The sequence below is a fragment of the Protopterus annectens genome, chromosome 7.part0 (genome assembly GCF_019279795.1).
Source record: "Protopterus annectens isolate FY-2018-M chromosome 7.part0, PAN1.0, whole genome shotgun sequence".
NCBI lineage: Eukaryota > Metazoa > Chordata > Ceratodontiformes > Protopteridae > Protopterus > Protopterus annectens.
The window spans coordinates 710,707,403-710,733,830 of NC_056739.1; the positions used below are offsets into that span (position 1 = coordinate 710,707,403).

General features: G+C 42.6%; 1 protein-coding gene across 2 annotated transcripts in view; it reads left to right on the top strand.

Annotated features, from left to right (window-relative positions):
• PTPN9 (protein tyrosine phosphatase non-receptor type 9) overlaps positions 1-26,428 on the top strand; it is a 2,029,980-nt gene that overhangs the window by 1,584,161 nt on the left and 419,391 nt on the right. For both annotated transcript variants that reach the window (XM_044077235.1, XM_044077236.1), the window contains exon 8: positions 8,458-8,545. In XM_044077235.1, coding sequence (XP_043933170.1) covers positions 8,458-8,545 — 88 coding nt within the window. The remainder of the gene's footprint in view (positions 1-8,457; positions 8,546-26,428) is intronic.

Sequence of the window (26,428 nt, forward strand, 5' to 3'; positions counted from 1 at the left end):
GGATGTCATTTTGGAGGCGAAAAGACCTAGTACCAGAAAATATTATGCTGACAAATTAAAAAGATTCTGTGCCTGGAATCAGTCTCAAGGAATGACCACAGCAGCGCCCAATTTACCTCAGATTTTGCAATACTTAACTGAGATGCTTCACAAGGGCCTATGCTTTTCTTCCATAAAAGTACATGTCTCAGCCATTTCAGCTCATTACAACACAGAACCCCCCCTCTTCTCTCATCCTCTGTTAAAACAGTATCTCAGAGGGACCAAAAACTTAAGGCCACACAGGAGAGCTCCAACCCCTGCCTGGGACTTTAACTTTGTATTGGAGAAACTCACTCTACCTCCTTTCGAGCCAGCTGCTACTGCAGACATAAAATTCCTTTCCTGGAAAACAGCCTTCCTTTTTGCAATCACTTCGGCTAGAAGGATTTCTGAATTACAGGCCCTTATGGCAGTGGAGCCTTTCATCATCTTTCATGCAGACAGGGTGTCAACTCAGGACCTACCCATCCTTCATGCCAAAGGTGGTATCCAGTGTGGCTCTTAATCAATCCATTCATTTTCCAACTTTCTTTCCCAATCCACAGAACAAAGGGGAGCGGATTCTGCATTCATTGGATGTACACAGACAGCTTACATTTTACTTGGACAGGACTAAATCTCGAAGAAAATCTGATCAACTGCTGGTAGCGTTTGCTGCAGGGGCAGAGGGAAAGGCTATTTCAAAGCAAACCATTTCCAAATGGATAAGCCATTGCATTCATTTCTGCTATAAGCACCATGGAAAACCTATCCCCAGGTGGATCAGATCCCATTCCACCAGGGCTGCATCTACTTTTATAGCCTTTCTCAGAGGTGTTCCTACCAGGGATATTCTAGAAGCTGCTACCTGGAGTTCAGTTCATACTTTCACCAAGCACCATCACTTAACGATTTTCTCTAAATCCAGAGCTGGCTTTGCCACTGCTGTTTTGCAGGGCCTTATAGCCGGTCCTAATACTGTATAAATCCATCCTCCCAACATTAGCTTTGGGAATCTACCCAAATGTAATGACTGCAACAGTGAAGCACGAAGAACATAGTACAGTTGTGTACACTTACCATAAATGTAGATGTTCAAGTGTATTCACTGTTGAAGTCCTGGTTACCCTCCCTCCAGCCCCCTGTTTTTTCTCTTACTTTGCCTCTCCGTTATTTTTCTACACTTAAAAGCCTTTTTGGTGTATTTGCTTTTGTTTGGAGGTATATATTTTTGTGTTTAAAATTATTTATATATTTTGCTCCCCATTTGGGGGGCACCTGACATTTGGGGCAAGAAAAAACTGATGTAATGGCGTTGGCTGCATGTTTCATACCCCTGACGTCATGGAAGAAGGGACAGCAACCGATGCAGGACCCAAGACTTTGTTAATCAGGCCGACTGAGGGCAATCTGCCAGCAGATTACCCAAATGTAATGACTGCAACAGTGAATACACTCGAACATCTACATTTATGGTAAGTGTACACAGCTGTACTATGTATGCACCTATGCTCTCACCTGCGTCTGCCTTCTCAGCTACGCTAAACTATTTCTCCTTATTTGTTTATATCACTGAAGTGTCATGACATTTCCAATAAATAAATAAAATAATTTAGTTTGCAGCATTTTAATTACCATGCATGAACTATCCCTAAACCAAGGTTTAACGTCAGTCAGGTGATATGATTTAGGCCATAATAGCATAGTGCCCCACCACACACACACAGAGCAGCTTACTCACTGTGAAAATAACAGTCCAGACTCCATCCTCCGAGTAGCAGCAGCTTTCACCCAGGTAGCAGGCAGCTTCCGAAAGTAAATCCTTCACAACTAAATGTAGCCATCTGTTCCCGCTTGCAAAAACAGCCAGAAACCTGGAAATACAGGCCGCGAGCTCAACTCCGACAGGCTGGATGAGCTGACGTCATCGCGCATGCGATGATGTCAACTGAAGCGCAGGAAATAAAAATAATTCAAAAATAAAGCCGTAATATGGGACAGTTGGTTGGGGAGGTATGGATGATCTGCAGAAGTGGGGGGCTCCCCCCCACTCGCTCTATGGTTCTGCCTCCCATGAGTGCATGCCACACAGTCTCCTGCTGTGGTTTCCAGACTTAACCCTGAACTAAGCCAGTGGCCTCTCACACAAGCTGCGAGTATTACTGTGTAGATGTCACTGCTGGCATCTTTAAGGAATCCAAGCCTTATGTTATGGCACACATTTCATATGTGTATGTCTGCAGACTCGTGGTCTTTCTAGTTTGTTGCAGCTGGGCTCCATGCTGATGCTCCTGCAATAGTCTTCATCTCTTCTTTCCCAACTGTTTCTTCCGAATGTATCTAGATTTTCTAAGACTATTTTTTCCCTATCATTCATTTCTCTTTGCTTATCAGGGTATGGACCTGACAAAGCATATTTGCAGCTAGATTCATATTTCTGTCAAAAATGTATTCCTTCCTTCATGTTTCACTTGGCTATTCAATGTGCCAGTCACTAAGCCCAGGAGCTGTGACTGTGATCACAATTTTTTCAAGTATTTTCTTTCCCTAATCTGTAATATTTTGCCTTTAAACTTACATTTCTGTGGCAGTGGATAAGTAGGAATCATGTAGCTTGTTTTAAATCAGAAAACAATTCTAGTTCTTTTATGAAAGAAAAATAATGGTGGTGTTAGCTTCACAGAAGATAAAGCCAGTAAGAAAACTGTCAAGAAAATATCCAGGAGGAAGAATATATTTCTAAAAAGTCCATCTGCTATTAAAAGCAAATTCTCCCAGTAGGGGCTGAAGTATTTGAGTGGGGTACCTCTCCTGGGAGGAGGGATGCAGCTTGGCTTGCTGTTTTGTTGACACCTGCAGGAATGCAGGTGTATCAATGCAGCATAAAGGGCTTAGCATGCGTACGCTGCAAGCAGTGTGTTGGTTGATGGGAAAGTTAGACATGGATGGAACTTCACCTCCTGAGGCAGCTGTTGCAAAGCTGTCAGGCTACTGTGGGTGTGGGGATAGGAGACACCACAATATCTACAAACTGAACCACTTCTTGAAATCTGACACACTCACCTCCACTGGGGAACAAATGGGCCAGAGGGTTCTTGTCCTGATGAAGGTACAACTGGATCAATTATGTGCAGGAAGGAGAGCCATTAGGCCAATTTTGCGTACATTAAAAGAAAAAAAAACTGCAATCAGAAGACCTTCTTTAGCTATGCATGCAACCTTAGAGGTAACACTGCAATGTGCTGAGCTCTACCACCTTCACCGTTCAGGATGACATAGCAAATCTACTCTGGCTGACAAATTCAGCTCAAACTTCACACCCAATCCACCCCCAGCTCCACCAGGTGAAATCTCCTCCAGCATACTTCCCCAGCTATCAGCAGGAACCAGGAGCTGGCAGTACTCACTAAAGCCAAGTACACCGCCTCTATGCGTCCTGATGACATCCCTGATTGCCTTCTCAACAGTCTAAAACATGACCTATCAGTGACATTTGAAGCACTCTGCAACTTCAGCCTTGAAATAGGCTACATTCCAAGTGAATGGAGAACCTCAGCAGTCATTCTCTTCTACAACGGCCGGCCATCAATCGATCCTTGGAACTACAGACCTCTCAGTCTGACAAGCCTAATATGCAAAGCCATGGAACAAATTATAAAGGAAATGATAAACAAGGGCATGGTTAACCTACAGACAGGATTTCTTAAGGGAAGGCCATGCCTACTTAACCTGGCAGACTTCTTTTGAGAGCCACCAAGGCAATGAATGAGGGTAAAACAGTACATACTACATATCTTGACCTGGCTAAGACATTCAGTACAGTATCCCACTCGGGCATTGTTGACAAGCTCCCTGAAGTAGGCATAAATCCTTAAGTAACTCATTGGATTGGTGGCTGGCTCACTGACAGGAACCAAGAAGCCAAGAAGTCGGGATTGGTGAGCCCGTCTCCACCAAGAGATTAGTCACTACTGGAGTACTGCAGAATTCCATGCTGGGTTTGCTTCTGTTTAGCATCTACTCTTAGAAATCAAGGCAAACATTTAAGGTTTCTAGCTTACCAAGTTCGCAGATAACTGTAAATTGGAAGCCATTATAGATTCCCCGAAGACACCAACCTCTTGCAAGTGGGATTAACAGAGAAAAATGACTGATGCCAAAGCCATGAACTAAAACGCAAAGCCAAAAAATGCATTATAATCCCCTTTGGGAAACTGTCAACTCAAGTTAATTACTTGATCAATAAAATGCCCCTAAGAGTCGACCTAGTAGTGAAGGATCTGGGCACAATTGTAGACTGCAGTCTGGCCTCTGACCAGCACGTAGCTAAGAAAATCATTCTATGTCACTCAACTTACAGTTAAGGGTATGGCATCTAAGTCTAAGGAAGTTATAGTACCACTGTACTTGGCTGTTATCAGACCTGTCACTAAATACAGTGCCCCCTTTGACATGTATGTAACCAGACACTTGCAACAGTTGGAACGCCCACAAATGTTTCTCACCAGGAGAGTTCAGGGCATGAATACTCACTCCTACATTGATTGCCTAAAGGCTGTCTCTCTTTATCCAGTCTCCTACAGGCTGCTGAGAGGGAATCTTTCCCTGGCTTACATGGCTTCTTCAGACATAGCCCTGATGGATCTGTTGCACACTTACAAAACAAAAACAGTACCAGAAAGACTACCATTTGTCTTAAAAGATCTCCACACTATAGCATTGGCTCCCTCTCCATGTAAAACAGAGTTCATCACTAACTCCATTCAAACAAAACCTTGTCAGTTGGATGGGAAATTATAAATTTAGCCCCAGTCTGGCCCCAGTGTCCCTTATGGAGAGATGCCATCAATAAGAAAAATATCCTGACACCCCCCCCTTACAAATCCTTTGTTACCTCTACTAACATGCCCTTCCATGATACTCAGGACTCCGATGGTTTTGGGAGCATGGACAGGCTTGTAAAAGCCTTAGTGGTAATTAGCCTAGTAACAAACTATGAACCAATGTCATTACGTATCCTGCCATTCATCAGATGCTTGTTGAACATGCGTACCTCCCCTAGGCAGGATTCTTCCCATGTACTTTATTCTGTAGCTTTGCTGCAGTCAGGGAGTTTGTATCCACTGATTATACCCATCAATTTTATTTGTCTGTTCATTTACAGGTATAAAATAAATAAAAACAAATAAGCAAACATTCATCAGGCAGTGTCACAGCTCATTCAGTTTTGGAAGATATTTGCTTTCCCTTGCAAATTCTACACATTTTTTGCTGCTTCCAATGCTAAAGCAGTACTTAGTCACAGCCAAATGTTTGGTTACTTTTGATAGCAACCTTTTTTTGTACGTGTTCGGCATTTATACTACACTTATTTATCAGCATTTGTTGGTTACATGGCTCCACAATTACAGTATTGGACTAATTATCTCACCCTGCTACAGACTCTAATAGACCTTCAGCAAGCTTTACAATTGAATACTGACATTTTTCTCTGTAGTATACACAGGGTTTATGATTAAAATCATTCTGTAAAAAGCTTACCAGTTGCATTTATGTTTTTTTCATGTAGTTTAGTAGGTGTTAGAAAGCTGTACATTGTAGGTTTTGCTTTCGCAAACGTAAAGAAGTGACTGTTTTTCTTTTCTTTTGTAATATTATTAACAGTAATTGCAAAAAATGATCTGATAAGTGGACATTCTTGATAATTTATAGGCCTGTTTGCCTTCCTTTGTCAGTAATTCTCCCGGGATTGGGTTTTCCTATCATATGTAGAGTAAGCATGGTTGCCATTTTATAGGTTCACAAGTAAGTACTAATCTAGCTGCAGTTGTAGGCCATTTTAAGTTTAGCCAATTTCCCTTTTTGTGCTTGAATTAACCGATCCCATTTGGTTATAGATTGGCTTTACCCATCCCATGGTCCATAATTATATTTTACCCCTCAGGAGAATAACCAGGATCATACTATAGATAATTTGAGGGGAATCCATGCATGGAATAAACCACTAGTAGTACTGTGGGCAGTGCTGGGATACATTTTCTCTTTCCTATCCATAGATCTAAGTTGAGCTTGAATATGGACAGGGATGCACTTTGTTTTATGTGGATGGGAGCCTGTTCCACAATAGCGGACCATCTAGGAGGTATACTTGTCCCTCTGAACCATTCTGTTGATGTTGCAGAAGGGGTTTAGATCCTAGAGTGAATATTTCTAATTCAGTTTGACTTGTTGATGTGCAGTCAGGCCATCAGTAATAGGTCAGAGGATGCACTGTATGCCAGACACAGGTCACCTCTTAGCAGCCAGTAGGATACTGAGTATAGTGACAGAGATTTGAGTCAGTCCATGTAGGACATGTTTAGGCCTTGTATCCTTTTAGTAAGGTATCTCTGCGGGTGTTCCATTTGTTGCTTGTGTCTATACAGATGCATGCCAAAGGGAGCATTATAGTCAATGAGTGGCCTAATGAGGGCTGAGTAAAGGGGGACAGTGACATCCCTACATTTAGGCACAATCCCTTTGTTTATAAGCTGTGCAGTGTCGAAGGACGTTTTTACAACAGTAGACATTAGGCCACTGTCTATATAAGTTCCCAAAATCCGAACAACTGGGACAGCTCTTAGTGGTGTATTGACAGCGTGGTAGTTCCCTGGGTAGATGACTTCCCAAAGGATACAGTAATGTATTTTGTGGCATTTAGTTTCAGTCCAAGATTTTGACACCACTTTTTTTTTATTTAGGATAAACCTTCTTGCAGGATGGCTAAGTCATTTGAGAATTCATTAACTGCTGCTAGCTTGCAGTCATGTGCAAACTTAGTAAGCCACAGACATTTAGTATTGGCTTTTACTTTAGAAAAGTAGATGCCAAACAGGAGAGTCTGCACCAGACTACGCCAAACAACAAAAATGAAACTGTAACACTATCATATGGTTCAAGCACAGAACCCTTTGGGACTGTACTTGTGACTGTTCTCCTTGTGGAGGTAACTTCCCCTATTTTGATTACCTCCATCCTACCTGTGAGCCAGCTGGCAATCCAGAGGGAGAAGCAACAGTTTATTCCCCGTTTATGTAACTTTTCTGTTGTGCCTGAGTGGGGAATTTTCTTTTATTTCCACCTCTTTAGGCTGAAAGCAAGTGCTATTTGACTCTAATTACCAGTAAAATTGAGTCTGTTAAATATGACTTAGAAAAATCTAGACTTTGCTAAAGTAACATCAGTGGTAAAAGCAGTGTTCAGTTCATAGCATAATAGCGGAGATAAACGTCTAGATGCCAGAACTTGCAGATGCAGTTGTGCTACATGCTTTGAGGGCTGGAGCTCCAAATCAGCTTTAATGGGAAAAATACCAAATGGACTTCAAGTGGAATATTTACCTTCGTTATGTGTACTAGCCGAGGTTAATTCTTTTAATAACCCCTATACTACTCATAGTGAAACTTAATGTCTGAAAATATTTTTATTTACAGGTTAGAAAATTCAGAATATTTAATTTTATATTTATTACACAGTTGAGGAGAGGGCATTTTTACTATTCGTTTTTTCTGTAAATATGTTGTTGTTGTGTCTTTTGGCTTTTTCCCGGTTAGGGGTCGCCACAGCGGAACTCCGGTCCGCTAATGATCGGCAGTAGATTTTTACATGCCGAGTTGCCAGCTCTGACGCACAACCTTCAACGAAGGTATGCCCATTCACGCATGTCTCCACACAGAAGACGCTCTAGCTGAGAATCGAACAGGACAAAGTCGTATGAACTTGAAATAGAATTATGGATTTGACTGTTTTTCTAGTGAATGGTAAGAGGACAGAAATATTTAGACTGTGCCAAACAACAAAATTAAACTGCAACATTGTCGTATGGTTTAAGTAGCTCCTGGTTAAAGCGTGTTGCGGCTGAACTTCCACATGTAGACTACTGCATCTGTCTTCAGTTTGTCACTGCATTGAGATACAATCTTTGCAGGCAATAAAATATATCAGTTATCAGTACTGCTACTTTTAGAAAGATATGGACTGGCAGAATATGAGTTTGTAAATAAAATAAGTCTTGTTTTTCTTTACTTTTACATAATTTTTGAAAGAGGTAGCTACAAGAGCATCATGTTCTAGTCTTGCAAGATGTGGCAGCAAAGTTTTTAGTATAGTACAGAAAACAAAACTTGCACGTCTACTTGTATTTAATTTTATATTTGCTTTAAGATCATGTAGAATACATTAATTCACAAAGGATGGACTCCACTGCTCTAACAGAAAGACCATCATGATGTGAAAGGGTGTAGACCATTGCCCTAATGATCAGACCCTCATGATGAGCCAAAGTCCTCTGCTTTTTTTAGGTCTTGCAACCTTTGCAGATAACCTGTTTATTGAAGCAGTTCACACTACTGTTCACTGGAATTTCTCTTTCCATTTAGAGTTTGACATTTATTTCAGATCACCCATAAACCTGGAGAAGAACCGCTATGGTGATGTGCTGTGCCTTGACCAGACAAGAGTGAAGTTAAAACATCACCGAAATGAGGTAAGACTGAAAGATTTTTTTGGTAGGTTGAATTTTTGCCAGTAGAATAGCACTGATTACAGAAACTTCGATGAGAATGATCGTTTTTTAGTCATATTTACATTTTCATACTCTTAACTTTTCTCTCAGCACTCTTATTTCATTCTACTTATTTGCTTCTTATTCTACTAGCTTTGAGTTTGCCAAAACAATATGTAACAGTAACAGTAGTACACAATAAACAAGAAGAAATGGAATTCAGAACAGTATAACAGTAAATCTTAGTTTATAATGATAACAGCGAAACAACCAAAAGTTTTGCATTAACTTCCTGCGCCGGTTGCACAGAGGGGTACAGTCCAGGCAACACATATTCAATTAGCAGCAAGTGCTCGGTAGCACAGGTAGGAAAGATGGGGCATACCCATTCTATGGGGGAGATAGAAGGTAGGTATCTCCTACCTGGCTCATACCACTGCTTTAATGGAAAGGCGTCAGCTGGAGAGTCCCATCATGATGCAGAGATCCAGTACTAGAAAGATGTGTACTTGATTGCCCAAATCAGTAATAGTTGGTCCTGTCAATGCATGTGAGGGAGCATGTATTAATGCATGGACAGAGGGAGACTGGTTGACCCTTGTGGTGATACAAGTACTTACCTCATCATCAGGGCTAGTGTTAGTTCATAAAAATAAAAAAAATGCTCTCATTGCCAGGATGCCATCAAGAGCATAAAGTACCCTCATGCCTGCCTGAATGACAGCCCCTGCCCTGGATAGTGTAATATCTGATTGTAGGGAGGTTTAATGGTTGTCAGCCACTGAACAAAAAAAAATATATAGAAAAAATAAGCGTTGCATTGATAATTATAGGTAAGAATACTTCAACATTGTGAAATTAGATTGTAAGAGTTGTAATACCATGTGACATAGAGCAGTGTGTATATTGTAAAACAATGACACTTGTTGGAATATATCACTCTGTATTTCACAACCACATATTGACTGCATTTGTAACTTGTATTACAATTCTGTGTCCACAAGAGAGTTTTACAAAAATGTTCAGTTCTGGAAGGATGACATATGTATGGCCTCTTCTAATGCTTTAAAATGTGTATTGTGCTGAATCCTTTTTAAGTAATACAGAGTTTTCCTATTTTTCTTGCATCAGCATTTCTTCTCTGCTCCCTCTGCAATGAGACATAGAGAGATAAAAATTGGTTATCAGAAGATATGTCATGGAAGATAGTACATTCATTATGTATATTTTGAGTCTGTATAACTGCAGAGCAGTATGGTGCATATAATTAGCCCCTTGTTGCTGATTAATATGGAATACCAGCTTGTGACTGCAACACCAGTTTGCAGACGATGTAGGTGGTGAACATTTAGATTTATGTCATTAATTTTTTTAACTGAGTTTTCAGGTTCTAATTGATATTCTCTGTGTGTGCAAGAATGAAAAGCAGTGGGAGCAGGGCACTTTTTTCCCATTTCTGAGTGTGTCATTGTGACATAACTTCTGATAACCAATTTTTATCTATGTCTCATTGCAGGGAGAGCAGAGAAGAAATGCTCTCAGGGCTGGTTAAATATTCAAAGATATTCTTCTCTAGATCACTGTTGCAATATTCTTAACTGGTGGGCTGTCTCTCCAAATAAATTGGCTGCCTGGCTGGGATACCAAAGCCAAACACTTCCACAGAGCCATATGTTTGACGCATCACCTAAACAGCCATATGATCATAATACCTCAGAGTCTCTTACCGTTGGTCTGTTTGATGTGTGGTTGTTGGTACCACTGGCCTTCACTGGTTCAGATAATTTCCTTGTTGGGCATTGCTGTTGCTGTTGCTCTGTTAGATGTCAGATGGAGGGGAAAATGCGATTGCAGTAGGCAGATTCCCTACAACTATCTCCACTTCCAGTGCCGTTTCTGCTTAGGTGAAGACCACGACTATGAAAATTATATGATCTGTCAGTCATTTGTCCCAAAGACGTTAAGAATGTGACTTTCGTTTCTCAACTCCTACTTGGAAACCCAGCTCCTTAAGCTTCTTGCCCAAATAAAGATAGCAGACCCTTCTACCTGTGATGTCCCATCCATGCAAATGAAAAAGTTTGAGGCCTAGGCCTGATATCATACCTGTCCAGTTGGAGTCTGTCACACCCGCAAGCATGCAGTATGCCCGATGCCTACAAAGATGCCCATTACCGCAACTGTAACAGAGGCTGGTATGGTGTCTGAGGTTCACACATCTGAAATGAGTGAAGCTGCTGATAACTCTAAGGAAGGAGAACCCTGTTTAATACTTTCTAAAACACCGAAAGGCATACCACAGATCCTCATTAGAAACAAAGGTCTAGGTTCACTTATTGAGGTACAACTGGGGTTGTAACCTCTGCATTTAACCAAAGTGGATGTCGCACTTATAAAAAGGAAACAAAAATCCCAAAATATTTCCTCCCTCAGGCATCCAAGGAAAAGGAGTAGATGGATTTTTCTCATGGTCTGCTTAAGGCCATAATGGCACTCAGGCCACTCCTTTGCAGAGCCTGCTCCTACCTCTAGTTCTCCCACTCCCCAAAAGAGACACTTAGATTCTTCTTCTCAGGATGAAGACGCTGAATCACACTCACATGAACACTGTTTGGCCAAGTCCTCCCAGATCCACTTGAAAGGCCTAGTGGCGTATGATGGTGAAGATTCTGTTTTTCCTGACTCCCCTGTTGAAGAAGCTTCATTTGGGGAAACTGTTGGTAGTATGATGAAGCATGGAGATACTATAACCTCTTGGAATTAGGTACCCCTGCTCCTGTACCACCTGTTCTGGTGGCTTTTCTTGATGCCTTTGCATTGACTTCCATTAAGAAACCTGATAAGTTTTACGAAATACCTGAAGATTTAAAATTTCTGTATAAAAATACAGTGCAGACCCTTCTGTGTTTTCCATGTCTACAGACAAACCCTCTAAGTTACTTCCTGCTGCCAATGCCCTTTCCTCAGATAAAGACAGCAGGACAGTGGGTATATTATGTGAAAAAGGTGTATACACCTTCCTGTCTGACTTCTAGAGCTCTGAATTATCATACAAAATGACTAAATACTTGTCTGTTCTCGGGAATTTAAGTAAAACATTGTCCTCCCCTCAGGAGAACAAGGCAGTAAACAAGTGTCCTTATCTATGGTGGCTCAGGCTTCCCAAGTGCTGCCTAGTATAAAATACAGGTGTGATGCAGTAGAAGCCCCCTCCAGAGCAGCAGGTTCAGGTTCTGTGGTCAGGAGGTAAGGATGGTTATGTTCTCAGCCCCTCTTAGTGGATGTTAAGGCAAAACATTTTGACTCTCCTTTAAGCAAGGACTTTTTGTTTGGCCTAGATGTTCCTAGTCTTACAAGAACAAGGTAAAATTATGAAGGACTGTAGACAGATCTTTATCACTTGTTGTTTGTAAAGTTTCATAGGAAAGTCAAGGCAATTGAGTCTTGCGAACATTTACGCCTTGCCATTACCCCCCTACCGTGTATACACACACACACACACACACACACACACACACACACACACACACACACACACACATCTCTCTCTCTCTCTTTCTCTTGAGGAGGGCTGCGTCAGTCAAGCTGGGGTGAATATGTGAACAGCCAAGCAGTCATTCAGATGTAATTATGTGGTTGGATACCTGATTGTTAAGGATGGCTCACATTTCATGTCAGAAATGTTTGAGTCCTCCCCACGTTTTCCCTTTTTTTGCCAGTGGGTTTGGTATTTTAATCAGTTAAGAAAATGTAAGAGAATAGTTTTAATCCACTGTCCCTAACAAGATTTTCTGCAGTCCTGTTTGACAAACTGTTAAATGTTCTACTATACCACCCCAGATTTCTGGTAAGAATCCTAACGATGTGGACATCCTACAAAAGGGCCTCACTGAGACAGATGTCTGGTGTCAAAGCCATGGCCTCAAGCTCAATGCCAAAAAGTGCACTGTCATCCCTTTTGGTAAAAACTCTGTACCCGTGAACTACCACATAGGTGGTAATCTACTTAAAACCGAAAGTGTGATAAGAGACCTTGGGACACAGGTGGACAGTAGTCTCTCCTTTGATAATCACATCGCCACAGTAGTTAGGAAATCCTTCTACGTGGCACACCACATCACAAAAGGTTTCTCATCCAGGAAAAAAGAGGTCATTGTTTCCCTCTACTTGTTACTCATTAGACCTGTTATAGAGTAAAACGCCCCTTTTGGTATGTACCTCAGAAGACATCTACAACAACTAGAAAGGCCACAGAAATACCTCACAAAGAGGATTACCGGCCTCAAACAGATGCCCTATGCAGACCGTCTCAAAAAACTCCAGCTTTACTCCATTGTATATCGCCTACTCAGCGAATATATGAAGTGATATACTTCATTGTATATCTCTGCCTAACAAACAAAGCTTTGTCAAACCCAGAGCTGTTGGACATGCTCCGCTTAAAGAAATCCCAACCCTCTGAGCTACACGCTCTAGGGACCGAAACCTTGTCAGCACAATAAACAGAACATGCCGGAGGGATAGATTCCTGTCCCAGAGACTTCCCAGACTCTGGAACAAACTACTTGTCTATATCAAACAAAGCTCCTCATTAGCACGCTTCAAGAAAAATCTTGATGATTGATGGGAGATAGGAAATTCACCCCGGGGATCACTTCTGTGGCTCTGCTCGACAGGGGCACAGGAAAATAATTTTCTTGGGTGGCGAAAGCCAGGGTACTTTTTGGCTAGGCTTATACAGACCCTAGGGCTAATAGCCTAGTTACCTACCTGTAAGGCTGCTTTTTCTTCTTTGACCTTTCTCACTATAAAACTCCAATAGGCTTTCTAACCACTGGGTTTAACTGACTTCACCTGATGGAAATATCAAGCTCAGTCTTTATACTCTGTAGTATTTACATATCCAGCCTACTGAATTCTCTCTCTTTCATTTTTTCTATACAAGAAGGGGGGGGGGACTGTTTTGGGGATTGTTTTTGAGTTTGAGCAATTTGCTAGAACAGAAAGGAAGTCACATATTGACTAACAACTTGGGTACACATAGATTAATTAAAAAAAAAAGTTTAAAATAAGAAATTGAAAACATTTTTAATTTTCACGTGTTATACACAAGTTTTCTTTTTGAAGTCTCATCTTCCCTGAAATGCAAGTCCCACTCCTGAACATTATTCTGCATGTATTATCCCACAAATTCCATTCAGTTCTTTCAATTACCTCCAGTTATTTTTTATCCTTTCCAACAGTCAGTACATCAGTTACAGTCGGTTTAGATTTTGATTTCCATTTGCTAGAAATTGCTTTTTTGGCAGACAGTAGCATTAAAGGCCTTATTGTGTCTAGGCAATTCATTTTTATATCCCAACTCAAAAAAATTATTTCTTTAGTTACAATAATTGAGTCTATATTATCTAATCGAAAAGTTAATTCCGCAAACTGCATGTACATCGGAAATGCAGTTCAATGAACTGATAATAGTGAGATTGCGGTACAGTGAAGATCGGCCCAGCCCCCCACACTCCCCGCTAATTATATATACCAACTCCGAGACAGCACTACAGTGAGGAAAGGGCAAATTTTCCGAATATAGATCCACAATACCTCCAGCCCCCCCCCCCACACACACACACACACACACAACTTTTCTGACAAAGTACCTTACAAGGAATTTTTGAAATCTGGCAGTTTGTTACATTCCCCAGAAACATGCTGCCAGGTATTCCTCTCCTTCTCATCACACTTTCAGCATTTGCCGTTTACCTAATGAAAAAATTCTCTGGTTTATAAGGGATATAAAAATACCTATGCAAACACATCTATGCAAAAACCCTAAACCTTCCAGACTTTGTTGCATACTTGGGAGCTATATTGTTGCCCCCCCCCCCCAACATATACAAACATACTCTGTTCTGCTGTATATTGCTTTTCCATTCTCACTTACCAGTACTTTCTAACCTCTTCTGACTGTTTCCTATAGTTGTCATGCATTACTTTGTGTAGCCTATCCCCTTTTTAACAGCCAACTTCTAATGTTTATTTTATTGATCACTGCTGCAGTAGTCTTACCTAAATGGGTTATATCCTGCCAAGGATGCAACAGGTGACCAGCATCTAAAGCTTCAGGGACCTTCCATGCACCCAAACTGTCAGACAGCTCGAGGTGAGCTAACTAAAAGACAAGTTTGGGTGTCAAACCCTTCAGAACTTTACTGCCGTCGAAGACAACACTCCTTCGAAGATCGATGGTCAACTTAGTGCTGTTCAGTTGCTCGGCAGATAAGTTCCCTCTGGAGGGAAAAACTTCCATTTTCTAAATATTGTTTGTGTTTTATCACTTTCTTTTCAGAAAACATATTTTAAAACTTGGAGTTTTTTTTTGTTTTAATAGACTCATAAGACTGTATCATACTTTTAAATGGAGCACTCTTTTATCCTGTCAGTTTAAAAGTTGTGTAAAGTAACTGAAAACTATTTTTTCTGTGTAGACATCATGTTTATTTTATTTTTTGAGGGTTGGCAAAGTGTTTTAAAGTAGTTTTCAGTGTGTCTTTCTGTGAAAAGTGACTTTTGAAGTCTTCCAGTTTTTACCAGCATTTGCTGCTCGTCTTCCCTGGGAAAGAGGCAGCATTTTTGGCTTGACCATGGAACAAACTATCAGTTCTACTGTTGGTCCTTCATCCAGCATCAAAAAGAAAAAGTTAAGCAAATATTCTGCCACCACAGCTGGTTGGGAATTTATTGTACCTCAGACCACTTATCTTTTGCCCTGGATGACTCAGGTGTAGTGCCTACCTCCACTATGGACCGGGGGTTAGCCATGTTCTCTGTGGTTGTTGGTGGACTGCTCTTGTTGGTCCTGGGTGAAGGAACAGGGAAGGCTTCCCTGTGTGTCGGAATGCTGTGCCCATCTGTGGGGAAGCTGTTGCTGCCATTAGTAACACCGTTGGCAACATTTTTCCTGTCAAAAAGAAACAGAAAACTGAGCATGTATCTACTTCTCCTCATACTTCCTTAGGCAGGAGTAGTTTACTGCATCTGGCTCAGGGTGTCATTCAGGCTATTGGTCCTTTGTGTGTTGTAGTTTCAAGTAAAAGAAAGAGGGTACCTCTTTCCCTGAAGAGAGTCAAAATTTTGAATCTGAAAAGGAAGATGAAAGGACAGATACAGGGTTTTCTCCTCAGATTTCTGATTGAGATTCAGAGGAGAGCACAGATGTCCTTCAAGGATGCATCTGCAGTCATCACATATGGGTTGTCCTGCCTCAGGCAGCCCTTCGGTCGGCCGGATTCCAAAGTCTGGGTCTGGCCTTGGCTGATGTCGCACTTTAGCCGACCTCAGAGCGTCTGGGGTATAAAAGCATCAGCCAACGCCATTTTCCTCAGTCTTTCTTGCCGCGTGGTGCCCGAAGCAGAAGCAGTTCGCAAGTGCCGGTCGGCCAGCTCCTGTGATTCAGCTACCGAAGACTTCGAAAAAGCTAAGTACCCCGTTGGGGACTCTTTCTTACCTCAGCCGATGTCAGATAAAGTTAGTAATTGTTTAACTTGTGGGAAACAAATACCTCATAAGGATTTCCACTCTTACTGCCTCCCCTGCCTAGGCCCAGACCACGACGTCTCGGCCTGTTCAGCCTGTGCTTCCTTCAACTGACGAACTCTTAGACGTCGGTCGGAGTTTGCAGAGGAATTCTTTGGGGCTAGTTTTGCTTACAAAATGCCGTCGGAGACTCCGACTTCACATTTAGTTAAGAAACGGAAGGACAAGGACCGACACACGCGGGCCGCAGTTTCGGCTGAAACCACGGTCAGGCCTACCGCGAGTGTCTCGGTCTCGGCTGAAACCGAGTCCTTGGTACTTCCGATTACCGAAACCGCACAACCGACCACCTCGGCCCCGGAGGCCCTGGCCGAGTCGGTCATTGAATTACCTTCTGAAACTGGTGTCCAGGAACCTTCTGACACCATTCCTTTAGACAAGTCTACTCCTGCACGTGGTGCAGCCAGACCTCCTGCATCCATGTCCATTAAGGCTTTCTCTAGGGCTAAAGCTGCTAAACGTATTAAAGCTTTGCCTCCCAATGTTACCTCTCAGAGACCTTCTACTGGCTCACAGATTCTTAGCTTAGCAGAGGATCTTATCTCCTTAATTAGAGGTTTTCAACCTCATCCGGACAGGGGCTCTCAACCACCTCCAGACAAAAGGCCCAGGGTTGAGCCCTCTGACCCCCACTCCTCAGATGAGTCCACTGATGGCTGTACTCTGTCAGACCACCAGGAGGAGGCTTATTCGGCCTACGAGGATTCTGATGCTGAAGAATCTATTCCCTCGGCCTCCCCTCCTGAAGAGTTTTCCTTTGGAGAGACATTACACTCTATGAGAGAACATTTTCAATGGCAGGGTCAGGAATTCTCTGATTCTAGAAAGAGATTAAGGACCTTTTACATTTACCTCAGCATAGGCCTTTAGCTATACCTCCTGTTTTGAATGTTATTGATGATGTGTACTCTGATGCTAGTACAGCCCCTGACTCTCTCCCTCCGGCTCCTGCCAAACCTGATAGGTACTACAGGGTCCCGGACTCACATCTACACCTGTACAAGGCCCACTCTGCTGATCCAGAAACTATTTCCCAGGGCCCAAAAGGGGTTGCAGCTGCCACTGCTTGGAATCCTCTACCCTCTGAAAGGGAGTCCAGAGCTTTAGAGAGATGGGGTAAGAAAGTGTATACTTCTGCAACTCTTTCCATGAGGGCATTAAATTGTCAATTTCATATGATACAGTACCAAGAGTATTTGTTAGATGAATTGCATAAGAAAATGTCTTCTTCTGAACCCCTTGATCGCAAATCCCTTCAGGATCTGGTACATAACTCCCAGCAGGTTAGTAACCATTTCTTGCAGTGTGGTTATGATGCATTGGAAGCTTCATGTAGGTCAGCTATGACAGGTGCAGTCATACGTAGGCATGCCTGGCTGAAGGAACAATCTCTGCCAGACCATGTTAAAGCTAAGTTTTTGGATGCTCCTATGGAAAAGCAAAAACTATTTGGTTCCACGGCTCAAGAGGTCTTAAAGAAGTTTGAAGAAAAGGCAAAATCTGTGCAAACAGTCAAAGACTTTCTGCAAGTCCAACCACCAAGATTCAGCAGAAATTGGCCTATTAAGAATTGGTCCTTTCCGGACTCAGACAGATCTCAGAGAGGCAGGAATAGGCGTGCCAGAGGTAGAGGGCAAGCTAGAGGCTCCTACAGAGGCCGTCAGTGGCAGCCTCCCAACCAGAGAGGTAGTGCAGGAACTACAACTGCTACACCAGGACAGACTCAATGACTTTGTTTTGACTCCGCCGACCAGGGCTCACTTAGAAGCACCTTTGGGCGGAAAGCTTTCTTTATTTTCAAAAAATTGGCACAGCATTACAAGGGACACATGGACACTGCAAATAACAGACAAAGGATACAGGTTCCATTTCCACACATTTCCAAAAAGAAAAGGCATGCCAGACCTGCCACCAAATCAGAGGGCAGAGGCTTTGAAACAAATTTCCAACTTAACACAAATGAAAGCTATAGAAAAGGTACCTCTTTCAGAACAAGGCCAAGGATTTTACTCCAGATTATTCCTTGTTCCAAGAAAAGAAAATCAACGGAGGCCTATTCTCGACTTGTCCGCACTGAATACTTACCTCATTGTGCCAAAATTCAAAATGCTGACTCTACAGCAACTCCTTCCCATGCTGGGCAAGGGGTCTTGGCTGGTGACTCTAGACCTCAAGGAGGCATACCTGCATGTCCCTATCAGACAAAGTTGCAGAAGACACCTCAGATTTCTTGTAGGGTCAGAGCATTATCAATTCTCAGCATTGCCCTTTGGCTTATCTACTGCGCCCAGAGTATTCACGAAATGCCTGGCATCAGTAATTGCACACTGCAGACTTCAGGGATTCAAATTTACCCATATCTGGACGACTGCCTTATACAAGCGGACAGCAAGCAAACTTTGTTAAAGGACTTGGATTATGCCATCCACCTACTACAGGCCTTGGGATATACAGTCAACATCCACAAATCAAGACTTGTTCCATCCCAAAGAATAACTTTTCTGGGTGCGGATCTAGACACAACCACCCAAATGGCCTTTCTCACAGAAGAAAAACAAAAACAACTACCGGATTACTTCAAGAATCTGACAAGACAAACTCAGCTGACTGCAAGGAAAATCCTGCAGGCCCTGGGTTACATGGCATCTTGCATTCTTCTGATCCACAAGCAAGGCTGCATATGAGAAAATTACAATGGTACCTAAGGAGTTTATGGACTCAGCACAGTCACAGCTTAGAAACCTTGATCCCACTCATTCCATGCCTCCAAAAGGAATTTCTGTGGTGGGCTCAAGCCTGCCAGTCGAACAGCGGGTTGCCCTTCAGCAAGCCAAGAGCCAACCAAACCATCACTACGGACGCTTCAGACCAAGGTTGGGGAGCACACATGGAGGGCAGATGTATCCAAGGGCTATGGTCACAGAGAGAGCTGCGCATGCACATAAACCAAAAGGAAATGCTGGCAGTGATACAAGCAATCGAGGCCTTCAAGCTTTTTCTTCATCAAGGCCACCTACTCATAAGGACAGACAACACCACAGTTATGTGGTACATAAACAAGCAAAGAGACACCCATTCCTACCCTCTTTGCAGACTGGCAATGAATCTATGGGAACTTTCCTTGAAATTCAATATACAGCTGCAGTCCCAGTTCGTGCCAGGGAAAGACAATATACTGGCAGACAGCTTAAGCAGAAATACCATGGATGCACACGAATGGATGCTGCACCCAGACATCTTCTTACTCATAACACAATCATGGGGAAGGCCGGAAATAGATCTGTTCGCCTCCCCCCACAATCATCAACTGAAGAAATTCTGCTCAAGGACATACCACCCACAAGCATGGAAAGTGGACGCTCTTTCTTTCAGCTGGAAAGCTCTAACAATGTATGCTTTTCCACCTCTCCCATTAATGACCAAGGTCTTACTGAAGATCAGGACAGAGCAGCCCAGAGTGATCCTGATAGCTCCAAACTGGCCAAGACAGCACTGGTACCCACTGTTAAAGAGCATGTCACAGACAAAACCGTGGCCTCTCCCCCTATGGCCACTTCTACTGACGCAGCACAATTTTAAGACTCTGCATTCCAACCTGAAAACCTTGCAGCTAACTGCCTGGAAAATACCATGACTCCTCCTCAGGATAAGCTATCCCAGAGAGTGAAGGATATTATTATGGAAGCTCGACGGCCTTCCACAAGGAAGGCATATTCAGCAAAATGAAAAAGATTTCACACTTGGAACACAACAAAGGACCTAGATGTGACAGTGATGAACATGGCACATATACTGGAATATTTGGCAGAATTATTCCACAACGGCCTGTCTTACTCTTCCATTAAGATACATGCCTCAGCAATTTCAGCAGAATACAATGTTAATCCACCTGTCTTCTCTCATCCTCTCCTGAGACAGTTTCTAAGAGGAATCAAAAACATCAATCCTCCAAGGAAACCACCTCTACCTACTTGGGACCTTAACTTCGTGTTGGAAAAACTAACACTTTCTCCCTTTGAACCAGCAGCATCTGCAGATCTACAGTTTCTGTCTTGGAAAACTGCCTTCCTTCTGGCCATAACCTCAGCAAGAAGAGTATCTGAGTTACAAGCTCTAATGGCAGTACAGCCATTTCTTATCTTTCATCAGGACAGAGTTTCATTGAGAACCAATCCTACATTTATGCCAAAGGTGGTATCCAGGGTATCTTTGAACCAAGCTATTCACTTGCCTACATTCTTCCCACAACCACAAAATAAAGGGGAGAAACTTCTGCACACCCTGGACATACACAGACAGTTGCGCTACTACTTGGACAGAACTAAAAGTTACAGAAAGACCGACCAGCTGTTTGTAGCATATGCTGCTGGGGCACAAGGAAAAGCAATTTCCAAGCAGACAATTTCAAAATGGATAGGAAATTGCATTCGTTTTTGTTACTCCTTTCATGGAAAAACTGTGCCAGCTGACATTAGACCTCATTCCACGAGAGCCACAGCCACCACCACAGCCTTCCTTAGAGGGTGGCTACCAAGGACATTTTAGAAGCTGCTACATGGAGCTCCGTGCATACATTTGCCAAGCATTACAATTTACCTTTATACTCCAGATCCAGAGCAGGCTTTGCTGCGGCAGTCCTGCAGGGTATCTTAGCTACACCATCCTTTACTTAGTACCTCCACCCCCAGATTGGCTATGGTATTCTACCCATATGTGATGACTGCAGATGCATCCTTGAAGGACATAGTACAGTTTTGTACCTACCATAAATGTAGATGTCCGATAGGTATGCATCTGCAGTCAGGTTTATCCTCCCTCCTTCCCCTCTGTGGTATACTTCTTGGGTACTTACCCCTCTTATAGCTAGCTGGGGGGATCTATTATGGTGTATTTGTTTTTATAGTACTGTGCATGTTTGGATTTGTTTTTGCAATGCATATCTCCAAATTTTAGCCTTCCTTAGAGGGCACCTGGCATCTGGGGCAAGAAAAACTGAGGAAAATGGCTTCGGCTGTTGCTTTTATACCCCAGACGCTCTGACGTCGGGGAAAGTGCGACATCAGCCGAGGCCAGACCCAGACTTTGGAATCCGGCCGACCGAAGGGCTGCCTGAGGCCGGACAACCCATATGTGATGACTACAGATGCATACCTATCGGACATCTACATTTATGGTAGGTACAAAACTGTACTTTTCTCATTCTCCTTGTGGAAATTTCTTTCTGTTGCTGTAAGACTATTGCAAGAATTTGCCAGCATTTTCAGTGGGAGGACACTGGGGTTTCTCAGTCCCTCAGAAAATACTATAAGTTGTTACTGAAGGAATTTCCAGAGTCTACACCCATTCCTCCTGTTCTGTCTGCGCTATTGGATTGTGTGTGTTTCTGTCTGCAACTTTCATGATAGTCAGCCAGCTGCTCCTAAAAAGGCAGATAAGAATGTATAATGTTCTTCAGTCTTTTAAATTTTGTATAGTATTCCCAAACCCTTGCCCAGCAGCTATAGCTTTAGTTCATCCCACTGCGGATAAACACTTAGTTAATTCCAATCCTGCTCTTTCTGGTAAAGATTGGAGATTATTGATAAGTTTGGGAAAAGCAAAAGTGTACTTCTGCAAGTTTTATTTTCAGAATTTTGAATTGTCAGGCTCATATAGATTCATAGAAGCTAATGACCCTGGAGGCCTTTCTAAGCCTAGCCAAGTTTTATTTGGACATTGAGGGCCATGCATTTATAAGCTACCTCTGTCCGTAAGGGGCATAAGTGCCAGGCCTGGTGTAAATTTCTTATTCCCCATCCACTGGTTGAAGTTGCGCTTAAATTGGGTAATGGAAGAACTTAGCATCATAATGATGGGAAGTCTCTGGAACACACATATGTCTCTCCATCAAGTTCTGTTTAAATCACAGACAAAATTCAGATCCTTAGACCTAGTATACGAATATGCAGGAGATTCATAAATGTAGGGTATGTGGATGCCTTGTTAGGCAGGCATAGAGTAGCCCTCAGCAATCTATAGGAGACTGAGTAGAGGGAAAGGACTTTAGGGTGTTCTGCATAAGGCAGGTTTGTTATGGCTTGTATTCTTTTTGTAAGGAACCTCCGAGGTCATTTTAGTTGCTACATATGCTTGGTCAGGTACATACCGAAGGGAGAATTGTACTCTATGATTGGTCTGATAAATGCGGATAATGACCTCTTTGGACCTAGATGTCATGCCCCTAGTTATAAGCTGTACAACATAAAAGGATTTCCTCACCACTCTGGCCATGTGGCGGTCGAAGATAAGCCTGTTGTCTGCATGCATACCCAGATCGCTGACTACTGGGTCGACTCTTAGAGATGTATTTTCAAAATAGTAATTAGCCTGGATGTTTGACTACCTAAAGAGTACAATTATGCATTTCTTAGCTGTTGGACATGCTCCACTTAAAGAAATCCCAATCCCTCCAAGCTACAGCTCTAGGGGCCTAAACCTTGTCACCACAATAAACAGAACATGCTGGAGGGATAGATTCCTGTCCCAGAGACTTCCCATACTTTGGAGCAAACTACCTATCTATATCAAACAAAGCTCCTCATTAGCACTCTTCAAGAAAAATCTTGATGATTGGATGGGGGATAGGAAATTCATCCTGGGGATCACTTCTGTGGCTCTGATCGACAGGGCACAGGAAAATAATTTTCTTGGGTGACGAAAGCCAGGGCACCTTTTTGGCTAGGCTTATATAGGCCCTAGAGCCAGTAGCCTAGTACCTACCTATGCACCTATGTTAAAGCTTGTTCTGACTAATTATGAAAGTATGAGGAATATTTTGTCTGCACCTTCTTCTTGTGAGGAAAAAGCTGCTTTAAATAATTTAGCTTCTTTTAATCCAACAGAGACTAATTGCTGTAATGGTTAAGGTCTTTGCCTCTCATGAACAAGGTACAAGGTTCGATCCGGACTTCCAGCCAGTGCCTGTTTTGAGTTTACATGTTCTCCCTATATCTCTGTGGGGTTTCTTCCACCTTCAAAAAACATTCTGAGTGTTTCCATTTCATACTTCCCAAAGAAAGCAGCAGCATAGACTCTACAGAGGGAAGAGTTGTATAAACCAACTGCTTTGGGCATCTACCATGGTACACCTTATCCTTATGATAGGAGAAAATGGATCACAAACTGTGTGCTGTGGGAGGGCTAGCCACTTGATGGTGTAAAAATGATGGCTCTAGGTTATGTTGACTGTCGCCAAATGGGCATGGGTATTTGCCAATGGTAAGTGGGTTGAAGACGCAGCCTACGCTAACCAACACCAGAAAGCCATGCTAATGGTGGGAGGGGTGTATGTGTCACCATTGGTCACTTTGTGCCTGCCATAAAGACCAACATCCCTTGGTCAGTAAGCTACTTGCCGTCCAGCATCCGTTTGTCCAGCTTGGGTTACCTGGGATACCTCTGTTGTATGTGTTGGACATAAAACCAATGAACCTGCTTAATGTGAACTAAGAATTGCTACACTCAATGTAGGTTCACTGACAGGACACAGCTTGAAAGTGGATAACATGATGGTAAAGAAGAGGCTGGTCATCCCGTGTATCCAGGAGACAAGGTGGAAGAACAGTGCAGCAAAGACACTTGGTTTGGGATCCAGAGTCTACTACTCAGGAGGAGGCAGGCTAGAAATGGTGTGGGAATTTTGGTGAGGGAGAGGTTTCAGAAGACATTGAGGGATGTAATCATAGTTAGTGACAGACTCATGGCAGTCAGATTCCAGCCTAATGACAGTGCATTATTCATTATCTCAGTCTATGCCCCACAGCAGGGTTGTGATAGTGAAGAGAAAAGTACATAAGACAGCAGTTGCAGGACCTACCAGATAAAGCAGGGCAACATGAATTGATGTTGATAATGGGTGACTTGAATGCACATTTCTGGACAGACTGAACAGGATACGAGGGCTGCCTCGGTCCACATGGGTGGGGTAAGAAGAATAAAGGAGAGGCCATTCTAGACTTTCGTCTAGTAAATGGCTTGATAATAGCCAACACATGGTTCAGAAAGAGAGACAGTTACAAGACCACATGCAAGAGTGGCCAACATGCAACTCTGGTAGACTTCTTCTTAGTGAGGAAAGGGCACTGGGATAGAATCAGACATTGCAAAGTCATCCCCAGTGAAACAGTCAGCTCACAGCATAAACCGCTGGTTACCACAATCGGCTGCAAGCAATGTTAAGAGAAGGCTGTAAGGTCACAGTTCAGTGCTGAAGACCTAGAAGTTGACTGAAGAGAAAGCACAATAGTTACCACAGTTGGCTGCAAGCAATGGTAAGAGAATGCTGTGTGGTCACAGTAACAATGCTAAAGACCTAGAAGTTGACTGAAGAGAAAGCACAATAGTTCAAGGAATTACTCAAGGCTGTAACCTCAAGAAGAAGAATGGCAGTACCTCAAAACAGCATGTGTGAGGAATATAGAGCAGATATGCAGCAGAGCCAGGTATGGAGATAAGGTACATAAGGAAAGCTAGTGGTGGAATGCAGAAGTCCAGGAAGCCATCAAAAGAAAGGAGGAGTGCAGGAAAAAGTGAGAGATAGAAAAAGACATACCACGCTAATAAAGAATATGGGTTGGCTAAAAAAGAAGCTACGAAAAGAGTTGTAGTAGCAAAGAACAAGGCATCATGGGCACTCTACCAGCTTCTGGAAAGTAAATCAGTAGGTAGCAGAAAGAAAATATATCAAGTTGCAAGGCAAAGACAGAAGGATAAAGATGATAATCTTATTGTTTGAGTATCTTATTGTTTTACAAAGTTGTTTTTGTACTACTTTGTTTCTCTTACCTTGCATACCAGTTTTTTATTGTTATCTAAACCATGTATGTACTCTGTTAACTTCCTTGGAGCTTTTCTCCCCAGGACTCCACTGAAAATGGGCACTTTGTGTCCAGTTGGATTTATCCTGGTAAAATAATGTTAAAATAAAATAAATAAATAATCGGACACCCTTCATAAGGTATGCCACCCATCATAAGGTATGCCAGCAGCAACCTGCTCATCAGTCCACAGGACATAAAAGGTAGATGGATGGAGTTCTTCCAACAGCTTTTGCATGAAAAAGATAACAAGATGTACTGCCCTAGACACAGCCTACAATGAGAGAAGAGGAGAAGCCCACCATAGAAAAAGTAAGAACACCACTAAGGAAAATTAAGTCAGGAAAGGCAGCAGGATCAGATGTGGTCACAGCAGATATGATAAAGATGGGTGAGACAGAGGAGAAAGGGCTCCTGAGGGTACTCATAGCAGTGTGGAGAGAAAGGCATATCCTAGATAACTGGAGGAATAAGCATACTAGTGCCAGTGCTCAAGAACAAAGGGAACATTCACAACTGTGGGCAGTACAGATGTATCAAACTCCTGTCACATTGCATGAAAATTCCGGATAGGGTGAGTTAAACAAATACACAGAGTAGTAGAAAATAAGATGGGAGATGAGCAGTTCAGATTCAGATCAGGATGCAGCACAACTGACACAATGTTTGCAATGAAATAGTGGAGAAGAGGCTAAAGATGAGGAAAGAGTCCATCTGGACATTCCTAGGCTTGGAGAAAGCATATGACAAGGTCCCAAGAAAGCTGATTTGGCCAGTCTTGTGGTGGTTCAAAGTGTCAGAAACATTGGTAGAATTAGTGCAAGCTATGTGTAAGAGCCCAATGACTCAAGTATGAACAGTGTTCAGTCTCACAGAGGAGTTCCCATTGAGGGTGGGTGTGCACCAGGGTTCAGCTCTGAGGCTACTGCTGTTCATACTGGTGGTGGACTACATTAGCAAACAGGTTGTAGGGGACAGATCAACAAAGTTGCTGTATACAGACAATATGACATTACAGGTAGACTCTGAAGAAGAATTTCAGCAAAGGATAAGGGAAGGGAATGCAAAACTGAATGCACATGGGGAGAAACTGAGTACAGATAAGACAGCTGTTAAAGCACCAACTTGGGGAAATCAGGAGAAGCTAAGAATTGAGATAGAAGGGAATATAGTGAAACAGGTCAACAGCTTCAAATATTTGGGATGGGTGGTTAAGGAGAAGGGAAATCTGAACGAGGAGGTCAAAGCTAGAATCGGAGGAGCTTCAGCCACCTGGCACAGAGTTTCAGGGGTAGTATTTGACAGAAGAAGGCCAAAGAAGCTGAAAAGTAAAGTGTGCAAAACAGTGGTGTGATCAATACTACTGTATGGTACAGAAACCTGGGCAGGAAAAGGCAAATCAGTTGAGGAAGCTAGAGGT